Source organism: Eschrichtius robustus, chromosome 2 (genome assembly GCF_028021215.1).
Source record: "Eschrichtius robustus isolate mEscRob2 chromosome 2, mEscRob2.pri, whole genome shotgun sequence".
NCBI lineage: Eukaryota > Metazoa > Chordata > Mammalia > Artiodactyla > Eschrichtiidae > Eschrichtius > Eschrichtius robustus.
In genome coordinates this window covers 165951586-165978982 of record NC_090825.1, presented here as the reverse complement: position 1 = coordinate 165978982, position 27397 = coordinate 165951586, and the positions used below count along the sequence as shown (strand labels likewise).

Genomic DNA, 27397 nt, shown 5'->3' with positions numbered 1-27397 from the left:
ATCAAGTGCTATTTACAGAGAGGGAAACAGAGGCCCCGAAAAGAACAGTTTATCCAACCAACACTCAGCAAGCACTTGCTGTAGACCAACACGTTTGTGGTTTGCTTCCATTCATTTCGCTAATGCTCCCATCAACCCTGGGAGCTACTTGGAGAAACTGAGGCAGGGAGTTTGAGTCACTTGCTGAAGGTCCTGTCGCCAGCAAGTCAGGAAGAGCAGGGATTCAAACCCAGTCCCAGGCCCTTCCAGCAAGAAACAGCGGTTGCACGAAGCTCAGTTTTCCCATCTGCAAAGTGGGCACCATCACCCCTATCTGGAAGTCAGGTCATGAGATGGTGTTTGAGAAGTGCCTGGCTCAGCAAAGACCTGACACGCAGTAGGTGTTCAGCACTCAGCTCCTCTTCTCCAGAAGGCAGAATGGAGACTAGGGCCTGGAAGTTGCAGGGAAGCCAACCAAGTTGGGAGATATTTGAGAGGAGGCTCAGGTGGGAATATCCTGGGAATATCAGGAGGCAGATGGTAGCCCCAGGCTAGTTAATCCCACTTGTGAGCCCCCCATTGTTTCCTCACAGGGGCCCTTTGAGAAGTTATAGATTACGCACTTAGCAGGGGGCTTGCACAGCCCTGAAATGTGAGCCATTATTAGGGTCTAGCTCAGCCTTGCTCCCTCTCAGGATTCCCTGGTTCTGAACTTGATCTCCACCAACCCCAGCCCACACCTAGAGGAAATAAGAGCCAGTATCTGGGAACATATGTAATCCTCTCTGCCCTAGCACTTGGTGAGTCACAGAACAGGGTGGGCTTGGGGGAGGTGCCAATGACACAGCCTAGCACTGGACAGCAGCTGCCTCCCTATCTGCAAAGAATCCCATGACCCCGCACCTCACAGAAAAGCTGGGGCTCACAGGCCAGATGTGACCTGCAGTGGGTCAAAGGCTTTCACCAGAAGGTCAAGGTGAGGGCTGGAATATAAATTCTCCCAGGGGAGAAGCCCCAGAGAGGAAAGATGAAGGTGTAGGAATCATTGTCCCATGAGGAAACTAAGGTTCACAAGTGCCTTGCTCAAGGTTATGCAGTCAGTGGCTGGACAAGTATTCAAACCCTAGTCACTCAGGGCCCCAGTGGCTGTGCTCTGACACTGCCTTACCCCTTTTCCAAAAAGCAGGCTACTTTGGGCCTGCTGACCTGCAGTGTGCCAGGGGCAAGGAACTTGACCTCTCTGTGCTCTGATTTCTGTAAAATGGGGCCAGTGGTCTCTTTGACCTCATGGGCTTGTGGTTAGGATTCGGTTAATTCACCAAAGGTTTAGCAGGGAGGTGGCCCCGATAGGGAGGTCATTTGATCCTGTGGAGGAGAAAGCTTGAACTCGGAGAAGTCAAACATTTCCAGAAAATCACGAAGTGTGTGAGTAGGATTCCACCTATTTCCACGTGTTCGCACTACCCGGAGCTGCAGCTGAGTGACCTCCAGCGAGTCTCTACCCTCTCCGTATCATTTGCAGGGGAACAGCGGGTAGTGAGGAGATGAAGAATTATCCACGAGTCCTTCAGCCGTGATGGCCAAGCTCAGGGCCCAAGTTGGAGGTCCTGCTTCTGCGCTGGGTGGCCCGAGGGTCTGACTTCGCCACAGCCTCAGGGGACCCTGCGCGTGACCCCCGAGGCCACCTCCGGGCACCGCGCTCAGGGCCAAACTCTGCACCTCGTTTGCTCCAAGTCTTGTCCAGGGCGCACGGCCCCTACGATTGGCCGCCGGCCCTGCCCGTCTTTAGCTTTGCAGCCAATGTCCGTCGCTCTCCGGGCTACGCCCTCCGTTCCTCTTGCGCCAGTAGCGCCAGCTTCTTCGGAGCCCCGCCCTTACTCCGCAGCGATTGGTCACCAGGGATGCCCGTCTTCTTCCAAAGCTCTAATCTTCGCCCTCCTCTAGGCCCTAGCCTCCCAGCACCTCGCGCCCAGCAGGACCACCCTGGGGACCCACTGGGTCTCCCGATAGCCCCGCCTCTACTCCTCAGTGATTGGCTTCAGGAGCTGCCCGTCCGCTTCATGTCTACCAATCTCAGCTGTCTCCAGAGATGGTTGGCCAGCACGTAGCCAATCGCAGTACGGCGTGGACCCCTCCCGCGGCGCGCGCGGAGGGTGCGCGAGGCGGGGCTGTGGCGGCTGGAGGTGGCGGCGGCAGCGGCTTCAGCGACACGTCCCAGTCGGTGAGGGGGCACGCGGGGCGCGGGGCGGCGCAGGCGTCGAGGGGGCCCGCGCCCCTCGGGCCGACCTAGGGCGAGGCCCATTGCTGTCATGGGCCCGGGGCGGGGGCGGACGAGGCGGGGCGTGACAGCAGCATCGCGGGGACTGGGAGAGGTTAAAGCCTACCCCCCCGCCCCCAACACCGCTAGTCTGGTGCCCCCTTGGGGCTCCCACAGCCGGATCGGATCCTCTCTCCGTCAGCCCACACATACCTGACACCACATACCTTCTCGCTGACATCTCCCCTCATACACCTGAGACTGTCCGCCTCGCCGACACCCTCCGCACCCCTGGGGCCGCGCCCCCAGGCGCCCCGCACAGTTGACTCTGCACCCCTACAAGCACCTGACTCTGTGCCCGTACTTATATTCCCCCTCACACACCTGACACCGCGCCCCCGCTCATGAACACCCACCGACACGTCGCTTGAGACTTTCCCTCGATGACAGCCCCACACCACAGGGCGTCCTCACGCGCACACACCCCACCCCCGGCCCCCGCGCCACCACACATGGGCCTGCACCTCCACACCCAACACCTGAGCCTGTGACCCCAAACTCACCGCCCCCCACTCACATCTGTGCTTGTTCCTATCCCCTCGCTAGCTTTTCTCACAACCAAGTCTGGGCCCCTCTCACTGCCCCCCACCTTAAGTAATCTGGGTCAGTGCCCTCAGGTACTCCCTCCACACATGCACACGCCTTCCCAGTACCCCTGACAGCCCCCTCTGACTCGAACACCCCCAGTCTGTGCACCCACCCATACTTTCTTCCACATGCACCTGTGTTTGTGCTCCCTCCGTAATGCAGGTTTTCCAACATTTACCCAAGCCTTGCTATCTCAGGATCACTGCAACCTCCACCCACCCCCCCAAAGAAAAGCCCACCCAGATGTTATCTTTTCACTTATGACGGTCTGTAAAGTGATTTCCGGGCTTAGAATAATCCCATGGGCCAGACAAAACCGGAATTATCTCCATTTTACCAGCAACAAACCTAAAGCGATTTGAATTGGGGTGGCATTGCTCACCCCTTCCTGAGCATTGCTGCTGACCCTTCTCTGCGGACCTCCCCCACTTTTGCCCATCTGTTGTGTTTATCTCTTAGCGGTTGGCATGGGAGGGGAGGGGAGGGGAGGGGAGAAGGGGAGGAGGGGAGCCCCACCCTCCCTGCAGCTGTTCCTCAGGAGTCCTGTCTTTGACTGGGTCTGGAAAGCCTGAGCTGGAAGGGGCGGCCCCTGGTTGCTTTCTGAACACGTGTCTCAGAGCCCTGGGGCTGGTGGAGACGGGGGCCCTGTTGCAGCTGGGCTTCAACACCTAGGGTGCCGCCGGCCCAGCTGGTAGGGTCTCCTGGGGTGGTGGTGGGGTTTGCTGGGCTTCCACCCTCTGGCCCAGCTCTTACAGACTGAGGCCCCTCACTGACCTGGGAGAGCTCCTGAGGCCTTAAAGCTGATAAACCGAGAGAGTAAGGCAACACTCTTCAGAGTGAGAGAGCTAATGTTTCAGCCGCTTAGACGCAAACTGCAAAACTGGAGCCTGGCATGGTGCTGGGGATAAAGATTTTTCTGGAACTTTTCAAGTTCCCTGGAGGGTGATTTGCAAGTGTGCAGTGTGGAAAGAGGCTGGTGGCTTTACTGTTAAAAAAGCAATAACGTGCCATTTCCTGTAACGCTTGCATGGTACTTCTTATCCCTCTCCTGTCTCTCCCTGCAAAGATGGTGCTGGAATGTTCTGGAGGGTCTTGTCACCATCGGCTTCAGTGGAAACTGAAGCCATTGGGGTTTTCTGTCCAAATTCAAGAGGAGTCATTTAAAATGTGTGTGTATGTATGTGTATGTATATGCATATATATAGATGTACATATATACACATGCACACATTTTATATATACGTATGTACATGCATATATTATATATATATACACACACACACACACGTGCAAATATATGAATAAACCTTGACAAGGTCATCGATGTACATGGTAAAAAAATAAATAAATAAAATCAAACAGTACAAAAGGGCGTAACAGTAAAAAACAGGCAGGTCTCCCCATGCTGGTTCCCTATCCCCCTCTGGAGGCCCTCATTGTTAGTAGTTTCTCATGTATGATAATGTTCCCTTCCAGAGATAGTCTATGGCTGTGGGGAAGATGTGCATATTCCCCCTCACCACCCCTTTAAAACCACTGGTAAATTTGTATCAAATTTTATGAAAAGGGTGAGTGATTTTATAACGAGTCCCTTACTGATGGCTGTTGAAGTTGTTGCTGGTATTTTGCTTTTACAAACCCAACTGCAATGAATAGATAGAATTTTGCATGAGCAAATATGTAGTAAAGGTGTGTGGGTCTCCAGCAGTGCACAGATGCGTGGAAACCTCTCTGTCTTCATGGAGTTTAACATCCAACTGCAGCAACTTCCTAGGAGTGGCCAGGCCAAAGGGCATGTCCATTTAAATGGTTAATATTCCTCCGTGGAGGCTGTGCTGTCATCAGTATTCTCTCAGCTGTGAAGTTGGAATGCTTGTTTCCTCTCCCAGCGGCCACGACGGTTATTATCAAGTGTTCTGGTCTCTCCAGTCTTCCTATCTTGTCTCTGAGGTGTTCTGGCCCATGGGGGTGGTGATTAAACATTAGATTTCTGTTTCTCTTCCAGAGTCTAAAGTTCAGTCCAAGAAATATTTGAGTCCCTCCTCTGCAGAGCTCTGAAGGAAACCTTGGGGGTTGGGGTGGAGGGGAGGCGGTCCTTCTAGAGAAGGAGATGCAGGCGTTGCCTGGAGTCCCAGGAGGGGAGGTCTGAGATACTGGCTGTTGCTCTTTTTTTTTGTTTGTTTTTTTTAAGCATCGGGATCCGGCAAAAGAATGAAGGTGTCACATGAGATTGAGACAAGTCAGATGTTATATCTATTTGAGAAGTTGTCTTGAGATTTTCTTGAGTTGTCGGTGATTTCCCACTATTGGTGCCAGGTGGAGGGCGTCATCAGCCTGAGGGCAGGCCTTTTCCCATGTGTCATCCTGCTTTTTTGTTCTTCTCTTCTATTTTGGCAATTAGACATTAGAGGAATATTGAGATGATCAGAGCTATTAGCTTGTTTGGGTTTTGCAAGCCAGCTCTTTTAAAAATGCATTGTATTTTTTATTTTAAGTGTGAAATACTTCTTAATAATAAAAGTATGTAATGTGTGCATGAAAAGAAAGACGGTAGAAAGAATAACGAAACCACCACCCAGTCTAAGAAGTAGAATGTTCCCCCAGTGGCCCCTCCCTGGTCCCTGTGCTATTTGTTTTTTTTTAACATCTTTATTGGAGTATAATTGCTTTACAATGGTGTGTTAGTTTCTGCTTTATAACAAAGTGAATCAGTTATACATATACATATGTTCCCATATCTCTTCCCTCTTGCATCTCACTCCCTCCCACCCTCCCTATCCCACCCCTCTAGGTGGTCACAAAGCACCGAGCTGATCTCCCTGTGCTATGTGGTTGCTTCCCACTAGCTATCTATTTTACGTTTGGTAGTGTATATATGTCCATGCCACTCTCTCACTTTGTCCCAGCTTACCCTTCCCCCTCCCCATATCCTCAAGTCCATTCTCTAGTAGGTCTGTGTCTTTATTCCCGTCTTGCCCCTAGGTTCTTCATGACCTTTTTTTTTTTTTTTTCTTAGATTCCATATATATGTGTTAGCATACTGTATTTGTTTTTCTCTTTCTATGACAGACTCTAGGTCCATCCACCTCACTACAAATAACTCAATTTCGTTTCTTTTTATGGCTGAGTAATACCTTTGCTATTTTTAAAATATGCTTGTCAACATTTGTTTTCTTCACTGAATACCTTTTGCTGCAGCTGAGTGCTTGGGTTCCAGGGTCTCAACAAAGATCAGGAGAAGCCAGGTTTTCTGTTGAAGTTCTGCCAGCTGGGCAACCTGTGAGGTCCATAGAGAGGTGCAGTGACCTCGGGGTCATGGGCAGGTCACTAGCCAAGGGACAGTACACACTTGGGGGGCTTGGTCTCAGACTCTTGCTGTATTAGTTTCCTGGGGCTTCCATAACAAATAACCCCAAGCTGGGTGGCTTAAAACAACAGAAGTTTATTCTGTCCCTGTTGTGGAGTTCAGAAGTCCAAAATCAAGGTGTTGGCCAGTGCTATAGACTGAATGCTTGTGTCTCCCCTAAAATTCATATGTTGAAACTTAATCCCCAGTGTGATGGTATTAGGAGGTGGGGTTTTGGGAGATGATTCGGTTATGAGGGTGGAGCCCTCATGAATGGGATTAATGGCTTTATAAAGGAGGCCCAAGAGAACCCCCTTGCTCCTTGTGCTATGTGAGGACACAGAGAGGCCACCATCTGTGAATCAGGAAGAGCATTCTGAACAGACACCAAAGCTGCTGGCACCTTGACCTTAGACTTCCCAGCCTCTGGAACCGTGAGAAATATATTTCTATTGCTTATAAGCCACCCAGCCTGTGGTGTTTTGTCACAGCAGCCAGAACTGACTAAGACAGCAGGGTTGGTTCCTACTGGGGCTCCTGAAGGAGAATCTTTCCCCGTCTCTGGTGGCTGCCAGAGGCAGTCCTTGAATTCCTTGGCTTGTTGGCCCCATCACCCTAATCTCCACCTCCATCTTTACATGGCCTTCTTCCCTGGGTGTGTGTGTGTGTGTGTGTGTGTGTGTGTGTTTGTGACCTCTTATAAGGACACCCATCATTGGATTTAGGGTCCACCAAATCCAAGATGATCTCATCTTTTTATTTATTTATTTATTTATTTATTTATTTATTTTGGCTGCACAGGGTCTTAGTTGCAGCACATGGGATCTTTGTTGCGGCATGCAGGATCTTTTAGCTGTGGCATGCAGGGTCTTTTAGTTGCGGCATGTGGGATCTAATTCCCTGACCAGGGATCGAACGCGGGCCCCCTGCATTGGGAGCACAGAGTCTTAGCCACTGGACCACTAGGGAAGTCCCCAAGGTGATCTCATCTTGATATCCTTAACTAATTATACCTGAAAGACCCTATTCCAAATAAAGTCACTTCCTGAGGTCCTGGGTGGACATGAACTTCGGAAGACCTCATGTAACCCCTACAGCTGTGAAGCCAGCATTCTTGTCAGGGCATTATTGAAGAAGGTGCTTGCCCAGCAGCCTCTGCTATTTCAGACAAGACAAGGCCAGCAGGGTCGGGGCACACTTCTCAGCCCCTCCAGATGGCCCATGTGCGCAGCCCCTGTGGGCTCCCTCACTCACCTGCCTTCCTGCTGGAAGATGGGGGCATCTGCTCAGAGCTAGCAAGCACCCAGACAAGTGAACATTATGTCTTCATTTTGCTCTCTGCCACCCTTTGGCACATGCTTACCAGGCTGTGAGCTTGGTCCTAGATCATCCCAGTTTTACAGAAAGGTGACCGAGGCTTCAGGGGACCTTTGCCCGAAGATACATAGGGAGAACATGGGGAAGCTAGGACAGACCTAGATTGTCCTGAATCCAGATCCCTGTCCTCCTTCAAACAACTCACCCATAGCACCGTGCTTCCAGCCACTGTAAGACACGGACGTTTTATACGGCATCCTGGAATGCCAACACCAGCACGGCCTCCTGGAGTGGAACAAACTTGAAGCCTTAACAATACTATTTTTCTACAATCTGTAAATATCTGTGTGCCAGGGTCAGGGACAGGTGTGGAGGAGGCAGAAGCACTGGCTCAGAAGGGTACGGAACATGGATGTGGCTCAGACCTTCCCCAAGTGATTGGGGCGCTGTAATTGATTGGTCCTGAGCAGAGGCTGGGGGTGCTAATTCAGGGGGCCGGGAAGGCTTCCGGAGACCTGAAAGCCAGCAAGGAGTTAGCTAGGTGACGAAGCATTATGAGCAGAGGCAACTAACAAGCCTGGATTTTGTGGGACCCAAGAGAAGGCCGAGGGGCTGGGGAACACGAGAGGGTCCTGAGAGGGGATTGGGTTGAAGGACCTGGTCCGTGGTGCTGGTGAGAGATGTGGAAGAGGGCCTCACATCGAGGCCGGGCCGCTGTGGGCAAGCCATGATAGTAGACCCAAGCTTAGAACCTCTGACCGCCTGTGCCTCCCCGACTGTGAGATGAAGACCAGAATGGGAGACCTACCTTGTCAGTGGTTTTGCAACTTACAAGATGAAATGTGCCAGGGACTTCCCTTGTGGTCCAGTGGTTAAGACTTCACGCTTCCACTGCAGGGGGCACGGGTTCGACCCCTGGTTGGGGAACTAAGATCCTGCATCGCATGCTGTGCAGAGCGGGGTAAAAAAACAAAAACAGAAGAAGAGGGACTTCCCCGGTGGCGCAGTGGTTAAGAATCCGCCTGCCAATGCAGGGGACACAGGTTCGAGCCCTGGTCCAGGAAGATTCCACATGCTGCGGAGCAACTAAGCCCGTGCACCACAACTACTGAGCCTGTGCGCTAGAGCCCGCAAGCCACAACTACTGAGCCCTCGTGCCACAACTACTGAAGCTCACACGCCTAGAGCCCGTGCTTTGCAACAAGAGAAGCCACCACAATGAGAAGCCTGTGCACCGCAGAGAAAAGCAGCCCCCTCTCGCCTCAACTAGAGAAAGCCCACGCCGCAACGAAGACCCAACGCAGCCAAAAAATAATAATAAATAAATAAAAATAATTGAACAAAAAAAGAAATTCGCTATTACTGGCAACAACAGAAGGGACGAGGTACAATAGAAACAAAAGAATGTGAAGAAACCATCTGGCCCAGTTGCCTGCCTTGGTGCAGAGCCCAGGCCTCTTGCCCTGGAGAGAGGGAGGCAGCAGGGGCCGCAGGGGCTGGAGGAAGTCGGGAGGGAGGGGGCTCCGGCCTCGGAGTTTCGAGCGCCAGCTGAGGCCACCCGCCATATACTCTGGGCCTCACCCTCAGCCACGTGGGCTGTTGGTCACCATCTGACCAATGATGGACTCCAGACAGCACCCAAAAGAGCCCATGTTCTTGGGCACAGATAAGGGGGCCCGACCTGGGGGGCTGGGCGCGGAGAAGTCCCAGGCACGGTGACCCCACACTGGTGGCAGAGGGAGCCTGGCAACTGTCCTGAGTATGGATGCTGTGTGGGCATTGGGAGCCCCAGTTCAGTGAGGGAGGCCTCTCGGGGCAGGTTGGGGGGTAAATTCAGAACCTTGTGGCAGTTTGGGGGAAGGAAGCCAATAGGGGGCATGGCGGGGGTGCCTGAGTGCAGGGGGAGGGGCTCTGACCTGGGAAGGGTACAGCGGGGGTTGGGTCAGCCACACGTGGGTTGTGTCCTCTGTTATTCTTGAAGAGGTGAGTGGGGGGAGGCAAAATGCCAACTGCTGGAAAGTATGTACATCCACAGTCAGGCTCCCTCCATGCCCTTGTCTCCTCCCCTGTATGGCGAGTCCCCATCACTGTTTTTTTTTTTAAATTAATTTACTTATTTTTATTTATTTTTTATTTTTGGCTGTGTTGGGTCTTCGTTGCTGTGCGCGGGCTTTCATGTGCTTGAAAGGCGATTCGAATCTACCTCCTGAAATCTGTTTCCTGCAATTCTGCCTTGCTTTCAAATCCTCTTCGTTGCCTTCCCTCAATATATTTGTGGACGAGAGTTATCATTTATAACTCTGCAGGTTTGTGAATTGCAGTGCCCCTGAGCTCCATTTTTCAACTCGCTTTTTTGGGAGCTGGCCGCAAAAGCGCAGGATTGCTTCAGGCCCTCTTCTGGTTCCGGGGGCAGGCTGAGCCTGTGGTTAATTTTTCTTCCTGATGGGAAAGAGAGCTACTTTTCGTTGCGGTGCGCGGGCTTCTCATTGCAGTGGCTTCTCTTGTTGCGGAGCACGGCCTCTAGGCATGTGGGCTTCAGTAGTTGCGGCATGCGGGCTCAGTAGTTGTGACTCACGGGCTCTAGAGCGCAGGCTCAGTAGTTGTGGCGCACGGGCTTAGTTGCTCTGCGGCCTGTGGGATCTTCCTGGACCAGGGCTCGAACCCGTGTCCCCTGCATTGGCAGGCAAATTCTTAACCACTGAGCCACCAGGGAAGCCCCCCATCACTGCTGACAGCACTCTATAAACACCTGGTCTGCTTCCAGTCTTTGCATCTGGCAGCCTCCCACCTGGGTTCAGGTAGGTTCACTCATTAGTGACAGGCTGGGTGGCGTCCCCCTGTGAGGGCTTAGGTCACACATTCTCCCTGTCCCCCTCTCCTCGCTCCCCCATAGCTTCCCATCCATACCTTCATACCTTCACTGGGACCAGCACCTGGCTGTGGCCTTACTGGCCCACGAGGCTTCATGCTTACCTGTCTGGGGGCACAGCACACGTTCCAAGGCGTCTGCCAAATCACCTGCAGAGAGATGCTCCCCGCAACCTGCCTGTCTCATCTACCAGTTGCATTACTGTCCCCACACATGCCAACAGCCCCCCACCAAAGGTTAAACCCACTTTTCTCATTATGAGTGCAGTCTGATACCTGTCATGTTTTTAAGTTATTTTTTTTTCCTTCCCAGTGACCCGGCTGTTTCTTTGCCTTTGTCTTGAGTTTTTTTGTTTTTGTTTATGAAAGGGCAAAGAGCTCTTTATTTCCTAGGAAAATAGCCTTTGGCCTAAGAGGCAAAAGCTTGAGACCTCCCCCCCACCCCACCCCCCACCAGCCACTGCCCCAGGACAGGAATCTCCTTCTCTCCGCCCTGCAATCCTGGGGAGCTTCCTGGCGGCACTGGGCCCTGGCAGAAGCAGCTTGCAGACTCTGGCTGCCCCTTCTGCTTGGGGTTGGGGGGCCTGAGGCACCCCAGCTTCTCCTCCAAAAAGGGTCTTAGTTTCCTTTGGCCACTGTAACAAATCACCACAAACTGTCTTAAGACAACAGAAGTTTATTCTCTCACAGTTCTGGAGGTCAGAAATCCCAAATTAATCCTCCTGTAGAGCCACTCCTAAGGCTCTAGGGGAAGATTCTTCCTTGTCTCTTCCAGCTTTTATGCTCCATGTGTTCCTTGGCTTGTGGCTTGTGTGTATCATTCCAATTTCTGCCTCTGTCTAAACACGGCCTCCCTGCCTGTGTCTGTTTTTCTGTCTCTTATCAGATCACTTGTCATTGTTGTTAGGACCTACCCTCATCCAGGGTAAGGATCTCCAGATCTTTACCTTAATTATATCTGTGAACGCTTTTTTCAAATAATGCCACATTCACAGATTCCAGGGAGACATGTCTTGGGGGGGGGGGCACCGTTCAGCCCCCTGCAGGTGCTTTCCCGTGACTCAGCCTTGGCGCTCCGTCACCTGCAGTGACACGCTCTTGTAGGTCTGCACTGATTTGTGTGGTGCCTTTGTTTCTGTTTGCGTCCACCACACAGAGGCCCTGTCTGAGCCGTCTGCAGAGCTCCCAGGGCAGGCCCTGGGCCCGGGCCAGGGGTTGAAGAATGGTTCAGAGGGCAACACGAGCAGCCTGGGCCTGAGCCTGCACCGCCTGCCTGGGGAAACTGTTTCCTCCTGGGGAGCTTGGAGCAGGAGTCAGAGGGAGGGAGGGAGGCGAGTGCTCAGACTCTAGACTGTATGAGGCTGGGACTAAAGGGCTGGATCCTTTCTCAGGAGGGCAGTTTTGCAGAACGAGTCCACATTCACCACGCCTACCCAGACCTAACAAAGGCTGCACCGGGAATTCCCTGGCGGTCCAGTGGTTAGGACTCCGCACTTCCACTGCAGGGGGCACAGGGGGCACTGGTTCGATCCCTGGTCGGGGAACTAAGATCCCACATGCTGCGAAGCGCAGCGAGAAGAAACAAAGAAAGGCTGCACCATCTGCATCCGAGTGCCCAGGTGTGAGGACAGTCCCCCGCGGTCCATCGTGTTGGGGGTGACACTGAGCGGCAGCCGGACGCATGGAGGGCGCTAGAGTCAGTGTCCTCCACAGACTGATACCCCAGCCACTGGCTGGAAAAGATCCCTAAGGCCTAGTTTCTCTTTGTTTGTTTGTCTGTGAGCAGTTTTAGGTTTATAGAAAAATTGCAAAAGTAATACAGAGTTCCCCTCCACCGCACACACCCCGTTTCCCGTGTTAATAACATCTTCCTTTGGTATGGTACATTTGTCACAACTGATGTACAAATACTGATACATTATTATTAACTGAAGTCCATTGTTTATTCACATTTCCTTAGTGTTTCCCTAATGTGCTTTTTCTGTCCCAGGATCCGCACGTTACCTTTAGTCGTCACATCTCTTTAGGCTCCTCTGGGCTAGATAGTTTCTCAGACTTTCTTGGTTTCGACAACCTTGACGGTTTTGATGAGAACTGGTCAGGTGTCCTATGGCCCTTGGCCCTTGGTTGGGATTTGTCTGGTGTTTTTCTCATGGTTGGACTGGGCTTTGGAGAGGAGGACCTCGGAGGGGAAGTGCCTTTCTCATCACACGTGTCCAGGGCACGTGCTGTCAGTGTGACTTATCACTGCGGTGTTGACCTTGATCATGTGGCTGAGGTGGTGTCTGTCAGGTGTCCTCACTGTAAAGTTACTCCCTTCCCCCCTTTCTGTGCTGTGCCCTTTGGAAGGAAGTTGCCACGTGGCCCACACCTAAGTGGTCGTGCTTACGCTTCCCTTCCTCCAGCGCTGAGCATCTGCGTTAACTTATTTAGGATTCTTCTGCCTGGGAGATTTGTCTCTTCTCCCCCATTTATTTATTTATTCAGTCATTTATTTATATCCATGTGGACTCTTGGCTATTTATTTTACCCTTTGGGTTACAATCCAACACTTCTGGGACTTCCCTGGTGGTCCAGTGGTTAAGACTCCGTGCTTCCACTGCAGGGGACACGGGTTCGATCCCTGGTTGGGGAACTGAGATCCCTCATGCCTTGGTGCAGCCAAAAAAAAAAAACAACAACACACACAACACTGCTTTATTGATTTTTTTGCTCACAGTGTTCCTGCTTTGGCCACTAGGAGCTCTTTGATTTGCCTTTGTGTCCCATTTTCACAGTCCCATTGACTTTGGTTCCTGCCTGGCACCTCAGGGTGGTCCAGGCTCATCGTTGAGTTTCTGGCCCCGTCCTAGAAGCAGCTGTTCATCCCCGAGCGAGGGACCATTTTAGGTAGGAAACAGCGGCAGAGGCCACTTGGAACAGAATCCTGCTTGAGCTTCCTCGGATGTTCCATACCAGCGGGTGCCTGGGAGGACCTGGAGGGCAGGAGGGGCTTCCAGAGCTGGCTCAGGGGGACATCTGCCTCATTTGCATCATTTTACAGGAAAGCATATTGATTCATTGGGTGATTTTAAAGCAAGGGATACCTCCAAGCATACCGGTGCCCAGTGGCATCTCAGCGACGCCAGTCCGTCATCCTTTTTTCCTCCTGGTCCCCTCCCTGTGGTTGGCTGAGCTCTGAGTGCTCCTGCACTAGGAGGTTAAAGGTAGGTTTGTTATCCGAAAACTGGGTTCACGTCTTGGTGGGTGTCCAAATAGACACAACTAAGTCAAAGATGGGGAGAAGGAAGCATGTATTGCTACTTGAGGTTGTTAGGGTGGACCCCGATCCAATAGGGCTGGTGTCCTTACAAGAGGAAAAAACATTCTTTCATAAGAGGAAATTTGGACACGAGCCTGTGTTACCTGAAAACTGGGTTCATCTCTTGGTGGGTGTCAAGCCAATAGACACAACCAAGCCAAAGATGGGAAGGGGAGATGGAAGGATTTATTATGACTTTCAGCAAGTAAGGGGAACACTGGGGACCTTTTCCAAAGCAGTGTCTCCCCGAACAGCAAAATTGGGGAAGTTTTGGGCTTCCCTGGTGGCGCAGTGGTTGAGAATCTGCCTGCCAATGCAGGGGACACGGGTTCGAGCCCTGGTCTGGGAAGATCCCACATACCGCGGAGCAACTGGGCCCGTGAGCCACAATTACTGAGCCTGCGCGTCTGGAGCCTGTGCTCCGCAACAAGGGAGGCCGCGATAGTGAGAGGCCCGCGCACCGCGATGAAGAGTGGCCCCCGCTTGCCGCAACTAGAGAAAACCCTCGCACAGAAATGAAGACCCAACACAGCCATAAATTAATTAATTAATTAATTTTTTAAAAAAATTGGGGAAGTTTTAAGCTCAGGGTACATGCATATTCATGAAAGGGCTTGAACAGAGGAGAGTTCAGCATAGAATTGGGGCAAAGGTCCACAGAGTCCAAGCTTTAGTTGATTGAAGTCAAGAGGGTCAACATCATTCCACCCTCCACCTGGGTGGGGGCCTTAGTTCCCAAAGAACTCAAAGATATATTTATTATTATGTCTATCCTTGAGGAGGAACTAGGACTCCGCTTTATCACTGCACTACTGTCTGACTGCCTTTTCTCTGTTCCTGCATTCCTTTGTTCGCTTTAGATCATTAATTACCGAGACCTGTTCAAGGGCAGGCATTGCTGCCAGGCTTAGCTCACAAAATGGCTTAGGCCAAAATGGCTTCTCTTATGTCAAGAGAGCCATTCCTGGTTCTCTTTCTCCGGGGACCCCCTAACTTATCTGCTCACAGGTTTCCAGGGAGGAATCCTCAAGTATTAGCACACTTTACTATAACTTGTCCGCAAAGGGCAGGCAGCCACACAGTAGGACAAAGATTAATTTTCGAAAAGTATTTCTGTGGATGGAGTCTCAGGTCCAAGCTGGCATAAGCCCAGAGGGCATTGGGCTCCAGGGCAGGTGGAGCCCTCCATCCTCCACACCCTACACTCTGCCACGCCCCTGCCTCCTGCTGTGTGACCTCGCTGTCAGCTTAACCTCTCTGAGCCAATCTGGGCAGTTGGTACTAGGTTAAAAAAACAGAGGACTCAGAGGCCTATTTGTGAGGATGAAATAAAAGAGCTGATGAGAAGAGCTTTTGTGAATGATTAAGCAATCAGGTCAGGGGACTGTGGCATCCAGATGCAGGTTCGGGTGTCTTCATCCTGCAGAGAGACAGAAGCCAGGTTAGGAGAAGCGTGCCACTGGGGCAGTGCTGGCATCGGGCCACTTGAGGATGAATCAGAGGCCCCAGGCTGGTGGAGGAGGCCAGATTCTCACCTCATCCCTTCTTGCTCCCCAGGACTGAGTCTCCCGCCGTCCTGAGCAGGCCTGGAATGGGTAATGGTGTGAAGGAAGGCGTGGTGCGTTTGCGTGAGGATGCTGAGCCCGTCCTGCCCGCTCATGTGTCTTCAAAGGCAAGTATCCTGGCCCCCCCCCCATTGGACATTCTCACCCAGTCCCTGTTCTGTACTCGAACCCCATTACAAATAACCCCCTAACACGCTGAGGGCGAGGCCGGGGGGGTGAGGGGGTGATGCAGGCCGCCTCCTATTCCATTTTTATAGCTCCATTTGTGCTGTGGATCCAGCTGCCCTACCACTTGGCAAGAAGCCAAAACCTCGCCCAAATTTGGCTGGGATGTCGAAGGTGTCCTTGAGCCACTTTTCTCACTCAGATTTGCCAACACAGAAGAATTAGCCAAAGGTGGGGTGGGCTGCAGGGGAACTCCTCGCTCCAGGGAGGAGTTTACCCTCAGCTGTGAAATTCATCTCTGATTACGCCCTTCAACTGAAGACAAAAGCCTTATTCCCTCGTAAAGAAATTGGATCAGGGACTTCCCTGGTGGCACAGTGGTTAAGACTCCGTGCGCTCCCAATGCAGGGGACCCAGGTTCGATCCCTGTTCAGGGAACTAGGTCCCACATGCATGCTGCAACTAAGAGTTCACATGCCACAACTAAGGAGCCCATGTGCTGCAACTAAGGAGCCCGTGAGCTGCACCTGCGGGAGCCTACCCGCTGCAACTAAGACCTGGCGTGACCAAATAAATAAATAAGTAAGTATTTAAGAAAACGAGAAAAGAAAAGAAATTGGATCAGCCCTGTGCTTGTTCACCATAGAAGCCGGTAGAAGTTCTCCCAGCTGAACCTAGAACATGGACTAACCCACCTTCACTGCCAGGCTGGCTCAGGCACCCGCAGGCAGTTCTCAAAGTCCATGGGTTCAAAGCCTGAAGCAGCATCATCCTCTGGCCCTCCTGACCTTTCCCCAAATTCCAAGTCTCCCTGTGGAACGCCAGGCGGGCAGGAGGACTGATTTTCGGGGCCACCGTCACCATGCTAGGGGCGGCGGGGGGCAAGCCCCAGAGCAGGCACCCATCCCTCACAGTTTAGTGAACTTCGCGGCAGAGTGTGAGGGAGACGTGGCTTTCCCTCCACGGGCCCGATGGATCCCGCCAAGCGGACATGCCCAGCAAAGGCCCCTGTGCTTGGCGTGCACTGGGACACACACAGCGCCGGTTTTCCTCTGCGCTGGCTGACACAACCCACGTCAGTCTTGGCCTGCTTGGCCAGCGCAGTGCAGGGAGCTTACTCTGCAAAGTCCCATTTCTTTGGTTAAGGAGCCGGGCATCTTCTTGTGATGTTCACCACTGGTGTGGATCCCATCTGTGGATCGCCTGTTTCCTCTCCGTCAGGCTGCCTGCCTCCTTTTTCATTTGCAGGAGCTCTCCGTACGACGGGTATGGAGACTTTGACCATTCAGTGATGCCTGTGCCAACCAAGCTCTTTAAAGAATAAGCCAGCTGTGGTCATTTAAGAGTCAGTGGTGGGGGGGGCTTCCCTGGTGGTGCAGTGGTGAAGAATCCGCCTGCCAGTGCAGGGGACACGGGTTCGAGCCCTGGTCCAGGAAGATCCCACATGCCACGGAGCAATTAAGCCCGTGAGCCACAATTACTGAGCCTGCGCTCTAGAGCCCGCGAGCCACAACTACTGAGCCCACGTGCCGCAACTACTGAAGCCCGCGCGCTCTAGGGCCCGTGCTCCACAACAAAAGAAGCCACCATAGTGAGAAGCACGCGCACCACAATGAAAAGTAGCCCCCGCTCTCATCAACTAGAGAAAGCCCGCGCACAGCAGTGAAGACCCAACGCAGCCGTAAATAAATAAATAAGCTATGTGCTGCCCCGATGCCTCTTTTAAAAAAAAAAAAGTCAGTGGGAGCGTCTGCCGAAGGCAGCAGCAGCCTCCTCCACTAAGCGTGTGAAGTGGGCTCACAGCATGTCCCTGGAGCGCCACATTGAGAGTTAGGGTTTAAGGATGTGTGTTCCCCATGTGCAGAGCTGGCTTTGTGATTGTAAGAACCACAGGTTGCACAGGAAGTAACCTGGTGAAGGAGATGGAAGGGACACATCGGCTCCACTTCTGGTGCCCACAGAGCACAGGGACTCCCCATAGGGCATTCCCTCTGCTCACGGTGGCTCGAGGTCAGCTGTCACCACATTCACTCACAGGAAACTGAGGCAGAGGGCCTCGGAGCTGGTGCCAGGAACACCACTGAGCCTTCTGGCATCAGATGTCCACACCCCTCAAAGCCAATGGGACCAAAGGACGAGAGCCTTGCTGTGTGACCCAGAAAAGGCAGGGGTCCCCAGTGACAGGCCTCTGTGAAGCAAGAAGATGGAACCCCGTGGTGAAGCTCGGCCTCAGAAACTGAGAGGGGAAAACACTGCTATGGGATTCTGTTCTTTTAGCGAGAGGTCGGCTGGGCTGGTGAAGGGAGCGCTGAGCCCAGACTCAGGCCAGGAGTGTGGACAGACCCAGCCCTTCCCCCTGAGCCACCCGCTGAGCTGAGCAAACTTGGGGCGTAGCCCTGGACTCCACCATGCCCACTGGGACCCAGGCTACCAGTTGTACCCCCCACATGCCCCTTCATCCCGTCCCCCTCGCAGCCTCCCCTGGTCCCAGCCTCTGCCATCTCCATCCTGGGTTTCACAGGAGCTGCCTCTTCTCTGGTTCCAGTTAAAATAGCCTGTTCACCTTCCACACTTCTCCATTTCTCTTTAGGCAAAGACCAGCCTCTTCGTCAGGCCCTCACACTCTGTGGGGTCCAGCCCCACCCACCTTTCATCTCTTTTCTCTTTCCTGTGCCCCTCCCTTTCCCTGTGTCAGCCACTCTGCCCTCCTTGTGGTCCCCCAGGGCCCCCCACTCCTTCTCACTGGGGCCTCTGAGTGTTGCGTTCATCCCCCTCTAAGAGTGTCACACACGCGCGCACGCATACACACACACGCCCTGCAGTTAGGTGTACCTCATCCTTCAACCTCGGTCCCTTACCCCTCACCCCGCATTCTCCTGGAGCCCCGAGCCCCCTCCTCATAGCCCATCCCAGATTGGTGATTCTTCACACATTTGTCTGAAGAGTTAGTTCATGTCTGGCTCCCCCCTGTGGCCTGGCAGCCCCATGCGGGGAGTGGTGAAGGCTTGTACATACCCCTGCCCCGCTCCATGTGTCTCCAGGCCCCTGAGGGCGCCTGCTCCGAGTGGACTTCACAGATTCCCGGGGTCACTGAGCTACCTGCTCCTCACCATCCTTGCGCGCTGCAGACTGAGGACACGTGGGGCATGTCCAGAAGAGCACTTCCAGAAAGTTCCGTGACTGAGTCAGCAGAGGGGATGGAGACTCCAACCCGATGAGCAGGTGGCTTCCTGTGTGACAACTCAGGGCTCCCTGGGCCTCTAGGGAAGGAGGGCCGTTGGAGCCGGGGCTCGGGGAGCCGCAGGAAGACTTGGGCAAGCACTGGCTCTGGGGCTGGCCACAGGAGTGCACAGTGCTGGTCAGCCACATCTGTCACCATCGCCCTTGCCTTGGCTGGATGAAGAGCCACAGATGCCAGCCAGCCCCTGAAGTCCTGATAGAAAGTTGTGGAAAGGAGACACGCTGAACAGTCAGGGTCTGCTTGCCTAATACGCCCCACCCACTCCCCAGACCACCAGGAACATTTACCCTGAAACACTGCAACGGGAGAATCCCTCACACACAGGTGGTGGGTGGAACCAAGGCTTGAAAGCAGGACAGGTCAGGGGGGACGCTTATGTTTGGAGTTCGTCCCGTCGTAGGCCGTCTCCGAGAACTGGGAACCTCACGGGACAGCCCAGCCAGTGCATGACCTCTCATGTCATGGTTGGTCCCTGTGGCCCAGGAGGTTTTCACTGTGTCCCACCAGGCTTTGTGGCTGCTGGACCCACCATGGCTCAGCCCATGCCCGGCATGCTTAGGGCCTAGCAGGGCTGTGTCACTCTGGCCACTGTGTGTCTGTCAGCCCTGGACCAGGGGGAGAAGGAAGACGCTCAGGAAACTTTCCCGAGCAGAAGAGCCGCCCTCCTCTCCCTGATGACAGACCGCGTGTTCGTGTGTTTTCTTGCAGAGTGATCACAGGCAAGTTCTTAGCTCCCTCCTGTCAGGGGCCCTGGCTGGCGCTCTTGCCAAAACGGCGGTAGCTCCCCTGGACCGAACCAAAATAATCTTCCAAGGTAAACGCTGCCTGTCCATCTATCCCATGTGATAGAGAAGCTGCCAAGCAATCCTCCTCCTCCTCCGCGGCCCCCCAGACTGCTCTGCAAAGTGGTTTTTAAAATGCCTCTGTAGAATCCACTTAGAAAGTCTGTTAGTGTTTAGGACTGGCGTCACAAAGTACCACAAACGAGGCAGCTTAGAACGACATGAATTTATTCTCCCACTTTCTGGAGGCCAAAAGTCCAAATTCAAGGTGTCTCTAGGATTGGTTCCTGCTGGGGCCCTGAGGGTGGACATTTCCTTACCTCTTCCAGCTTCTGGTGGCTCCAGGCATCCTTGGCTTGTGGCCGCTTCCCCCCAGTCTCTGCCTTCCCCTCTGTGTCTGGGTCCTCTCCTCTTATAAGGACCCATGTCACTGGATTAGGGCCCACCCTCCTCTAGTATGACCTCAGTTTAATTATATCTGCAAAGACTCTGTTTCCAGTTAAGGTCGTGTTCACAGGTGCGGGGGGTGAGGACGTGGATATATCTCTGGGGAGGACACAGTTCAAGAATCCATCTCCCTCCCTTCTTAGGGTTGAGCAGGCACAAGGTCCCCTGAAGATGAGGCCTTTCTGTCCTGCAGATGGTGGCCAGTGCGTGAGGGGTGCTGGGAAGGAGGACGGTCACAACGTGGGACGCCCTCCCTCTCAGCTCTTTAGGAGGAGAGGACTGCAGACTCGTGCCAGGCGCCTCGCACTTGCTCAAGCTGGTCCCTTAGCCTCTCTGGGCCTCAGTTTCCTCATCCATATAACAGGAGCGTTGATATCAACCTCCTCCCTGAGGAGGAGGGGGAGGAGGAGCGAGCTGACGTGGGAAAGGACGGGCATGCAGCTGAGCACACGTCCCTTCCCCACCACCACCGCCACACACACACACACACACGGGCATGCAGCTGAGCACACGTCCCTTCCCCACCACCACCACCACACACACACACACACGGGCATGCAGCTAAGCACACGTCCCTTCCCCACCACACACACACACACACACACACACACACACACGCCCAGGCAGCTGTGTTGTTCCTGGAACAAATGCTCAGTGTAGCACCCCACAGGGAGCTGGGTGTAACTCCGAAGGCAGGTGGTGTGCATACGTCCATGCAGACGGGAGCGCAAGGCTATCCTGGGAACGCAGCCAACCCTTGGGAAGCAGGGGATGGGGGGGTGAGCCAGGCAGCCCTGGCGGGCGGGAGAGTGGGCGTTAGGGCTGCCTGGGCCAGGCCGTGGAGAAGAGAGGGCAGGCCGCAGATGTCAGACACCCCCATGGCCTTGTCCTGCAGGAGCCAGAGCCCCTCGGCTGACCCCCGCATGGCTGGTGGCTGGGATGCCTCCCCCAAAGGGGTCTGGCTGAACTGGGGTCCAGCAGGGGTGGGGACTGCTGGGTGTCAAGCCCAGCGGGGTGCGTCCTCCCACAGGCCCCTACAGAGATCCTCACTGTCCTGGGGGTAAGGTGGCAGCTGGGCTCCCCTTCCTGGGGAGAAGCCGGTGTGCAGAGGGGCCTGGACGTGGGCGGGGGCGGTAAGGAGGCTCCTGGGAGGAGGCTGACTCTGCTGCGGAGGCCCCCACCTCAGCCCTTGTGGGGGGGGGGGGCATTCCCAGGGGAGGCTCTCACTCCCTGTGCTCAGACCAGACCCCTGCGGAGGGGGTCATGCAGACTGGGGTTGGGGGGGGTCCCGTCCTTCATATCTCACACTCTCTGTTGTGTTTTGTTTTTTTCCAGTGTCCTCAAAAAGATTTTCTGCCAAGGTGAGCCACTAGGTCAAGGACCCCCGGCTCTAGGACCTTCATCTCCGCCCTGCTGAGCTGGCAGCGGCAGAGGAGGAGGGTGGTAGAGGTTAGGGAAACGTTTTTCAAGGTGCTTTTTCCCATTGGTTCTCCCCCAACCCCGCCCCAGGCCAGCTCCAGGGCCACCGGGTGACCAAGGCCTCCCCTGCCAGGCACCAGGGCCAAGGCCACCCGTCTGCACCCTGAGCTCTGCCTGGACACAGCCCACCCTGGGAATTGACGGGAGACCCCCCTATCCTTGGGGTAGCGGTGAGGGGACTTGACAGTCTAAACCCACAGTTGTCGTATTTGATTTATTTTTAAACACGGAGCAGGTGTTACCTTCTTAATAAAGGAAAAGGAGAATATTTTAAAAAGCTAGACTACCAGACGCCAACAAAACACCCTCTGTGGGGCTCTAAGCCTGCTTTGCAAGCCTGGTTCCCTCTGGCTTGCTTTCCAATTCCGAGGGCTGGAGGACAGGGACTGGGCGTGCGGGGGTCCTAGCGCAGAGCCCAGAGAATGTGGGGGAGGGGGACGATGGCTCCCCCCAGGCGCAGGGCTGGGCAACATAAGGTGGGCAGGGAGGTCCAGCGCTCTGCCAGCAAAGGCACTGCTCAGGTGGAGGCGGAGGGCACTGACATTGCCCCTTTCCCCTGCTCTCCCCCCAGGAGGCCTTCCGGGTCCTCTACTTCACCTACCTCAACGAAGGCTTCCTCAGCCTGTGGCGCGGAAACTCGGCCACCATGGTGCGCGTGGTGCCCTACGCCGCCATCCAGTTCAGCGCGCACGAGGAGTACAAGCGCCTACTGGGCAGCTACTACGGCTTCCGCGGAGAGTGAGCCCTCCCCCCCGCCCCCCCAATAGAAAAAAACCCCTCTCAGCGCTATTACATCACCCTGTTCTCCTGTCTTCCACCTGCTCACCGTGTCAGAACTTCTCTTGTTTATCCGGTCTCCCCTCAGAACCTAAGTCCCAGGACGGCCACTGATCCTACCTGTGCCCCAGAGCGGGTAGGGAAGGTGCTCGTTGTTCATTCATTCGTACGAGGAGGGGGAAAGGCGAGGCAGCCAGGGGGACTTCAATATGGCATCCACCCAGAGACTCTCCCCCGCTCCACCCGCTTCAGCTCGGCTGGCTTCCTTGCAGCCGGTGCCCGTTCCTCCATCCCTCCCCCCCAGACCTGTGGGCGCCCGGGGCGTTGGCGGCTGACCTTCTCCCCACCCTCTTTCAGAGCCCTGCCCCCTTGGCCCCGCCTCCTCGCGGGTGCACTGGCCGGAACGACGGCCGCTTCGCTGACCTACCCCCTGGACCTGGTCAGGGCACGGATGGCCGTGACCCCAAAGGAAATGTGAGTCCTACCACGCACGGCGACGTTTTCACCGGCAGGGTGGGCTCTGTGTCTAGTGGGGTCCCCAGGTGGGCTCCCTTCACTGGGCCCCTGGGGTTTGGGTCTGGGCCTCCACATCCAGCTGCAGACAGAGCTGTGCTGAGGCTCTGCTACCTACACCTCCCCCTGGGTACCGCAGGGCGGGCCAGGTGTGCGGCTCCGCAGCTGTTCCAGAAAGGCCATAATCGGGTCTCTTAGCTTGGGGATCAGTTTCTGCTTCCATCAAACCCGAAGTGTTCATGTGGAGTCAGACACAGCCAAGCGCTGAGCACGGCAGAGTGATCCCAGTGGTGAAGGTGGCGTATGGCCTTGGGCGTGCATGGCCCCCTCGAATGCCAGAACTTCTGTGAGGTTCTGTCCGTCAGCATCCAGGCCTGTCCCCGCTGACGTGGGAAGAGGGGAGAATTAGTGAATTGAGGCCTCCCCCCCCTCCCCGCCCCGCTCTGTCCTGCAGGTATAGCAACATCTTTCACGTCTTCATCCGCATCTCCCGGGAAGAGGGGCTGAGGACGCTCTACCACGGCTTCATTCCCACCGTGCTGGGGGTCATTCCCTACGCCGGCCTGAGCTTCTTCACCTACGAGACACTCAAGAGCCTGCACAGAGGTCAGGAGTGTGGAGCCAGGGCAGCGCCTCCGCGGGTCACGCAGAGCTGGAGGCGGGTGGAGGCAGGGGGGCACTAGGACTCCCCTGGGAGGGGCAGGCCGGGGGCCCAGGGTCTGGATCAGGAGAAGACACATAACAGGCCAGCCCCGGGGAAGCTGGACTCCTGACCTTTAATGCCTCATTTTGAGAGCAACCTTGTGAAGTCCAGAGTGTCACCCAGAGGGCTGGAGGCCCCTGGTGCGCACACACGCCTACGGGTAAAACCTAGACGGAGGGGAAGTGCCCTCGTGTGTTTTGGTAATTTTGAGAAACTAGAAAAGTACAAAGAACATTGTAACCCCACCCATACCTGCCACCGCCCGGTCCGATGAGTCATTAACAAACTGCCTTATTTGCTCCAGGATGTTTTTTGTTAAAGAAGGAAAACAGTCCAGGTAAAGCTGAGATCCCTTGTCCAGAACCCCCAGCCCCACTCCCCTGAGCCTCCTTATTAGGGGTGGGGCTCCACCCCTCACCTCCGTTGGAAACCCTTCTACCTGCGCTTTTGTGTAGCGGGAACAAGCCTTGTGCTGTTTCCTGGTCATGGGAAGTGAGTGAGCGGTCACCTCCTGCACTTCCGGGTAGTGCAGCTCTGACCCATCCTTTTAGCAGTGGAGGCGGGGGGGTCCCCCGTTGGGGCGCCGTGAGGCCATTTGTGGGTTTTCTGTGATCAGCTGACATCAAGAGCTCCTCTCCTTGTGTGGATGTGAGACCCCTTTTTTTTGGTTTTACTCTCCACCCTCTGCTCTTCCAGTGACTGCGCTTGCCGTGGCGCCCTGCCCCCTTCTCACCCCTAGTGGTGCTGCTGGCAGGTTCCTTAATGTTTTGCCAATCTGCTGAGTGAATAGGGCATCTCCCTGTTTTTAATTCCTAGTTTCCAATTTACAACACATTTTTAAAGAACCCCTGTTGATCCCTTGCTGCCCCTTCCTCCCTCCAGCCCACTTGTCTTCACAGCACCCAGGGGAGGGCGCCTGTCAGGCAGGCTGGGCCGTGGAGAGGGTTCCGGACATGAGTGATGTTTTCTTTTTTTTTTTTTTTTCCAGTTTTTTTTTTTTTAACATCTTTATTGGAGTATAATTGCTTTACAATGGTGAGTTAGTTTCTGCTGTATAACAAGCTGAATCAGCTATATGCATACATATATCCCCATATCCCCTCCCTCTTGCGTCTCCCTCCCACCCTCCCTATCCCACCCCTCTAGGTGGACACAAAGCACCAAGCTGATCTCCCTGTGCTATGCGGCTGCTTCCCACTGAGTGATGTTTTCTTTCTTTACTAGACGAGAAACAAGAGTGACTGGGTGTGAGCTCGTTCTTGGTCTTAGGACTTGGTTATATGATTCTTTGTGCTTTTCTGTCTTGTAAAAATCTTTTATCTCTCAAATTTGATTAAAAACGAGGGACCAGTAGGTGAGGAAGTAGGGAAGCCATGGCCTGGGTGGGAAGGCCCAGGAGAGCCGGTCAGGTCCTGAAATGCAGCTGTGACACTGCCGGCGCATGTGAGCGCGGGGCGCAGGGGTGCACGGGTGGGTGCCAGTGTGCCCCCTCCCATCGCTCTCACAGCCCCTCCCACCCCTCCCCCTGCAGAGTACAGCGGCCGCCCGCAGCCCTACCCCTTTGAGCGCATGATCTTCGGGGCCTGCGCGGGCCTCATCGGGCAGTCGGCCTCCTACCCGCTGGACGTGGTGCGGCGGCGCATGCAGACAGCCGGCGTCACGGGCCACCAGCGCACCTCCATCGTGCGCACGATGCACACCATCATGCGGGAGGAGGGCGTGGTGCACGGCCTCTACAAGGGCCTGAGCATGAACTGGCTCAAGGGTCCCATCGCTGTGGGCATCAGCTTCACCACCTTTGACCTCATGCAGATCCTGCTGCGGCACTTGCAGAGCTAGGGGCCAGTGGGGTCGGCTGCTCTCGGGCTTCAGTTCGCGGTGGACCGCTGACCCCTTCTGTTTCTGAGCCCAGCGAGCAAGGGCGCGCTGGGTTCCACCCAGGAGGTGCGCGGATGCGCCTTGTGGAACAAGCTGGGGGGCCTGGGCTCAGTACGTACAGGTCTGAGGGGAAAGCCAGTGGCCCTCGAAGTGCATTGTTGGGACCGGGGGGACCGGAGCTCCCGTGCTGTCCTCTTCCCGCCTCAGTAGGGCTGGGGCTGCCCCGGGAGGTATTACCATGAACGCCCTGAGTGACGAGTGGCCGGCACTGCTTCCTGGTGCGCTCTGTGTCCTTGGACAGGCTCCTGGTTCTAGTGACCTGGTCCCCCCTGGGCTCAGAGCCAGACTCCGCCTGCCCCTTGTTGTTCCGAGTCTATGTCCGTTCAGAGTCTATGTCCTCTGGCGGGGGGAGCCCCAGAGAATGTGGGGCTGAGGCCTGGCCTCCTGCCCTGTCCCCCATGAGACCAGCCTCCTGCTCAGCTGTGGCTACAAATGCAGCCTCTCACCCTACCCTGCCTGCCCCGCCTTTCCTGCCTTCACTACTTCCCCGGTAACATGACTCCTTGTCTGTCCCCAGAGTCTACAGCTTGGGCACAGCCTTCTCCTAAGAGTGTTACCCCGATCCCAGACTCTATCCCGGGCCCCTGGGATTGGGTCTTCCCCTCTGTTGTGCCCCCCACGCCCCAGTTTGTAATGTTCTCAGGAGGGTCACGCCTCCTCCGGGCAACAGGGTTTGAGGAATTGCCATGGGTTTGGGTCTGAGCCCCAGCCTGAAGCATCTGCCTGGGTTGCCAGGAAGCTCTCATCCCCGCCCCACTGGCTGCACTAATGGAGGCTGGGCCTCAGGCCCTGACCCTCTGCCCATAGGCATGGGGGCTCGTGGGGGGAAGCCATGGCATCTGGCACATCCCTGGCTCCCCACCTGAGCAGTTACTTGGCTGGGACATGGGACAATTTAAGGCCCGTGGGGTTGTCTGATTTCCCATGAATGGAGTACATGGAGGCAGCTGGCCTCCTTGATTCTCCCAAAGTGAGAGCCCGAGACAGCATCTGGCCTGGGGGCAGGAAGCTTGGAAGAGTCAGGGTACCCCAGAGAGCTGGTCTCACAGAGGAGGCCCCCCAGGGCCCACCGGGAATCACAGGGACTTGGAAACACCTGTTTCCTAATGACATTTGGAGTTTGATTTTTTTTGGTTTTGTTTTGCAATTTGGCTGGCCCTGGGTCTAGACACAGTACACCCTGACCAGTCCAATCTGCTTCCAGGACCAGGACCACCAGAGGGTAGGTTTTCACAGTGGGCTCAGTAGCCACGATGTGTGAAAGGGTTTGAGAGGGTATCTTAGCTGCCACACATGCATTTCCAGTTGTGATTTTCATTTCCTCCCTTCATTCTGTCCTGTTTCTGTTTTTCTTGCCTTAGTCCCGTGGGTGTGAAGACCCCTCTTTCTGTCCTTCCTGCATGTTTCCATCAGCCAGCCCCAGTCTTGTCCCCAGACTCTCATTCCCGGGGGCCCAAGCAGCCTGTGATGGCTGTCCTGTTGGGTAAGCATCCGACCCACCTTCTCCCCCAGCCTTGCCCAGTGCTCAGGGGAGGCAGGGGCGTCCCTCACAGGGAGACAGGATGGGAACGTGAGGGCCCCCAGGCGAGAACAGCAGGGACTGGCGGTCCACCCCGGGCGGGTGAGACCAAATGGATGGTTAGGCAGCACCCTCCTCTGAGCTGCAGGCTGGGCAGGAGCGGGGAGGGTCCCCCAGGGTTGCCGGCCCCAGCGTGCCTCCCCAAGGCGGCTCCCAGCCAAGCGAGCCTCGGCAGCACTGCCCCCGACCCCCCCAGCCCTGCACACAGCCGGACCTGCACCCTCGGCAGTCACCCCTCTCACTGATTGCCTGGCCCGATTTGGAGTTACATTTTGACGCCATGAAGACACTTTGTTTATATATAATGTTTATATATTTTAAAGATTTGTGACAAGAGAGTATATTTAATAAAAATTAAAATGACTTTTTCTCCCGCCCATGTCTCTTCTTCGGCTCTGACCCTCACCCCCCATGAACCAAAAACAGGGTTGAAGTTATTTCGACAGATTTTTTTTTTTTAATTTATTTACTTTATTTATTTATTTTTGGCTG

At 54.8% G+C, this 27397-nt stretch overlaps 1 protein-coding gene across 2 annotated transcripts; it reads left to right on the top strand.

Moving 5' to 3' along the window:
* Positions 1-2112: 2112 nt before the first annotated feature.
* SLC25A42 (solute carrier family 25 member 42) lies at positions 2113-27259 on the top strand. 2 transcript variants are annotated; one of them, XM_068536670.1, is made up of 9 exons: positions 2152-2200; positions 13459-13621; positions 15274-15388; positions 19396-19501; positions 21252-21277; positions 21967-22133; positions 22530-22646; positions 23140-23291; positions 24920-27259. In XM_068536670.1, the coding sequence occupies exons 3-9, from the start codon at positions 15308-15310 to the stop codon at positions 25225-25227; spliced, it is 957 nt and encodes a 318-aa protein (XP_068392771.1). In that variant the 5' UTR covers positions 2152-2200; positions 13459-13621; positions 15274-15307; the 3' UTR covers positions 25228-27259. The 2 variants fall into 2 exon arrangements, with proteins under 2 accessions (XP_068392770.1, XP_068392771.1); XM_068536669.1 differs by lacking the exon at positions 13459-13621 and having other exon boundaries at positions 2113-2200.
* The last annotated feature ends 138 nt before the right edge of the window (positions 27260-27397 follow it).

What these genes read in the sequence shown, in the direction of transcription:
- SLC25A42 (XM_068536669.1), top strand. Translation starts at nt 15,308, where the DNA reads ATGGGTAATGGTGTGAAGGAAGGCGTGGTGCGTTTGCGTGAGGATGCT. An exon ending in CCGCTCATGTGTCTTCAAAG is followed by an intron (nt 15,389 to 19,395) that starts GCAAGTATCCTG and finishes GTTTTCTTGCAG; the next exon opens with AGTGATCACAGGCAAGTTCT. An exon ending in ACTCAAGAGCCTGCACAGAG is followed by an intron (nt 23,292 to 24,919) that starts GTCAGGAGTGTG and finishes CTCCCCCTGCAG; the next exon opens with AGTACAGCGGCCGCCCGCAG.